The sequence below is a fragment of the Populus nigra genome, chromosome 7 (assembly GCF_951802175.1).
Source record: "Populus nigra chromosome 7, ddPopNigr1.1, whole genome shotgun sequence".
Lineage (NCBI taxonomy): Eukaryota > Viridiplantae > Streptophyta > Magnoliopsida > Malpighiales > Salicaceae > Populus > Populus nigra.
In genome coordinates, this window is record NC_084858.1 from 20968303 (window position 1) to 20970352 (window position 2050).

Below are 2050 nucleotides of genomic sequence, written 5' to 3' on the forward strand. Positions count from 1 at the left end.
AAATGAGTTTGTTTCTGGCATTTCAAATTCCCCACAATATTACATAGGATAGTAAAGTGATTGTTCTCTGCTGAAATCTGCCATAATTTTCAGGATTCATAGGAATGAAGATACACATGAGATGCACATTCAATACCATTATCATCGGAAGGGCATAATACTTGTTCTAGTGTAATTAAAAACATGAGATGGCATTCAATATCATTATAAAGATTGCATTAAAAACAAAAAAAAGTTATATTACAAAGAAACTGAAATATATAGGCTATGGAAAAATGATTTAATTTTGAGAAAATACATTAATTAAATAAAGAAGAAGAAGAAGAAGACATTAATTAATTTGCTGAAAGAAATCCACTAGTCCTTATTTTCCATTTCTTGGAACGATGCAGCTTAACCCTCTTCTTCTTATCTTTTATTTTCCCATCCGAACCAATAGGAAGAACCCCTTGGTACTTCACCTTATGATGCTTACTCTTGATACCCCAAGTTTTGTATTTAATGCTAGTAATTAACTCAACATACAATTTAGCCGTTCCATGAGAAATTTCCTTGGCAAGAGCTCTCCATACCAGTGGATTAATATCCACTGTAGGTACATGTTGATAAGCATTATTGTCTTTGCCTTGATCAAACCTTGGAATTGTATTGTTTCCCACCATGTCTTGCTTATATTTGAAACTCAACAAAATGTCATCGTAGTAGATGCTGGACTCTTTGTCTGAATTTTTAACTTGAAGAACATAATTGAAGGTAGCCCTTGGATTCTCATCACTAACTGAAGTTGGGATGGAGAAATCGATGATGGCGAAATTTGGCTCTTTGGGACGTAAACTTAGCCAGAAACAAAGGGCAAGGAGGCCTAAGAGGCCTATAATTTGGAGAAGCCATAGGTGGAAACGTTTAGTTTCACACATTATTATAACCTTCGTTGAGAGGTGGAATAAGAGATTGAGGTATATTAAGGGTTCATTAAAGGTAGCTTGAAATATGATTTGTTTGTGCATGAGGCAATAGTGCTTTGAGTGAGAATTAAGAAAAGTGAGAAGTTTGATGCTTTGTGCCCAAAGGTGGCAGTTTTGAGGGAATATTTAGTGGAGGTTGAAGAACAGAGAATACATGCTTTGCTTTGGAAGGAATTTTTAGAAGGAAAAAAAGGGCATGAAGCTTCTTCCATCAAGCCTGGAATATATAAATTACTTCGACCTTCGAACTGTTTGTTGTTATATTTTAAAAGTATTTTTAAAAAAATTTAAATTTTTTTTTTTAAAATTAATAATTTATTAGTGTTTTTACATCATTTTGATATGTTATGTTAAAAATGATTTTTTTAAAATAAAAAAATATATTATTTTAATATATTTTTAAGTAAAAAACACTTTGAAAAACAATTATAATCATACAGTCAAACATGTTCTCTTTCACAACCTAGCTAGTTAGGAAAGAATCAAGCAAGTAAAATAATGAAGAATTACAAAGAATTCTGAAGTGCTGTTCAAGTAGTCTATGGATGCTCAATTTCCTGCTTAGCATTATTATCTATTATTGGGTTACAACCTCAGCTTTATTTGGATTTGGACATTGAGGAGAATATTGGTGGCAGTAAAGGGTTATTTTTTTTAAAAGCACTTTACAGTTTAATCCGAGTCTAGCAAAGAGGAAGAATCATAGCTTTCTTTTCTTTTGTAGAATTATTTAAGGTCCATTTCAAACAAGGAATGAACCCTTTGTCAGGATTGTCTGACTGTTTCGGAAAGAAGAAAAAGAAGTGTCTTTTGACTGTTTTCTTGGATAATGTTTGGTTATTATCTACACAAAAATAATACAAATAGTTTAATTTTTTGTATGCTATTTTTATTTTGAAAGTATAAAAATTAATTTTAAAATTATATTAAAAGAAAATTTATTTTATATCTCTCTAATTAAATTTATTTTTATTTTTTATATATCTATTTTTTTTCTTGCAATACTAACCACTTTAAAGATGTAGAAGGGAATTTAGAGTTTGTTTGGGGCTGCGGTTGATATCACGTTTCCTAGAAATTTAAAT

The 2050-nt window shown here is 30.5% G+C and overlaps 1 protein-coding gene across 1 annotated transcript; it reads right to left on the minus strand.

Annotated features, from left to right (window-relative positions):
* Positions 1-335: 335 nt before the first annotated feature.
* On the minus strand, positions 336-917 carry LOC133700159 (uncharacterized). The gene has a single exon (XM_062123706.1). It carries the CDS (start codon positions 915-917, stop codon positions 336-338), a length of 582 nt encoding a protein of 193 aa, XP_061979690.1.
* Positions 918-2050: the final 1133 nt, after the last annotated feature.

Bases quoted from the DNA above. Each gene is read 5' to 3' on its own strand.
- LOC133700159 (XM_062123706.1), bottom strand. From the start codon at position 917: ATGTGTGAAACTAAACGTTTCCACCTATGGCTTCTCCAAATTATAGGC.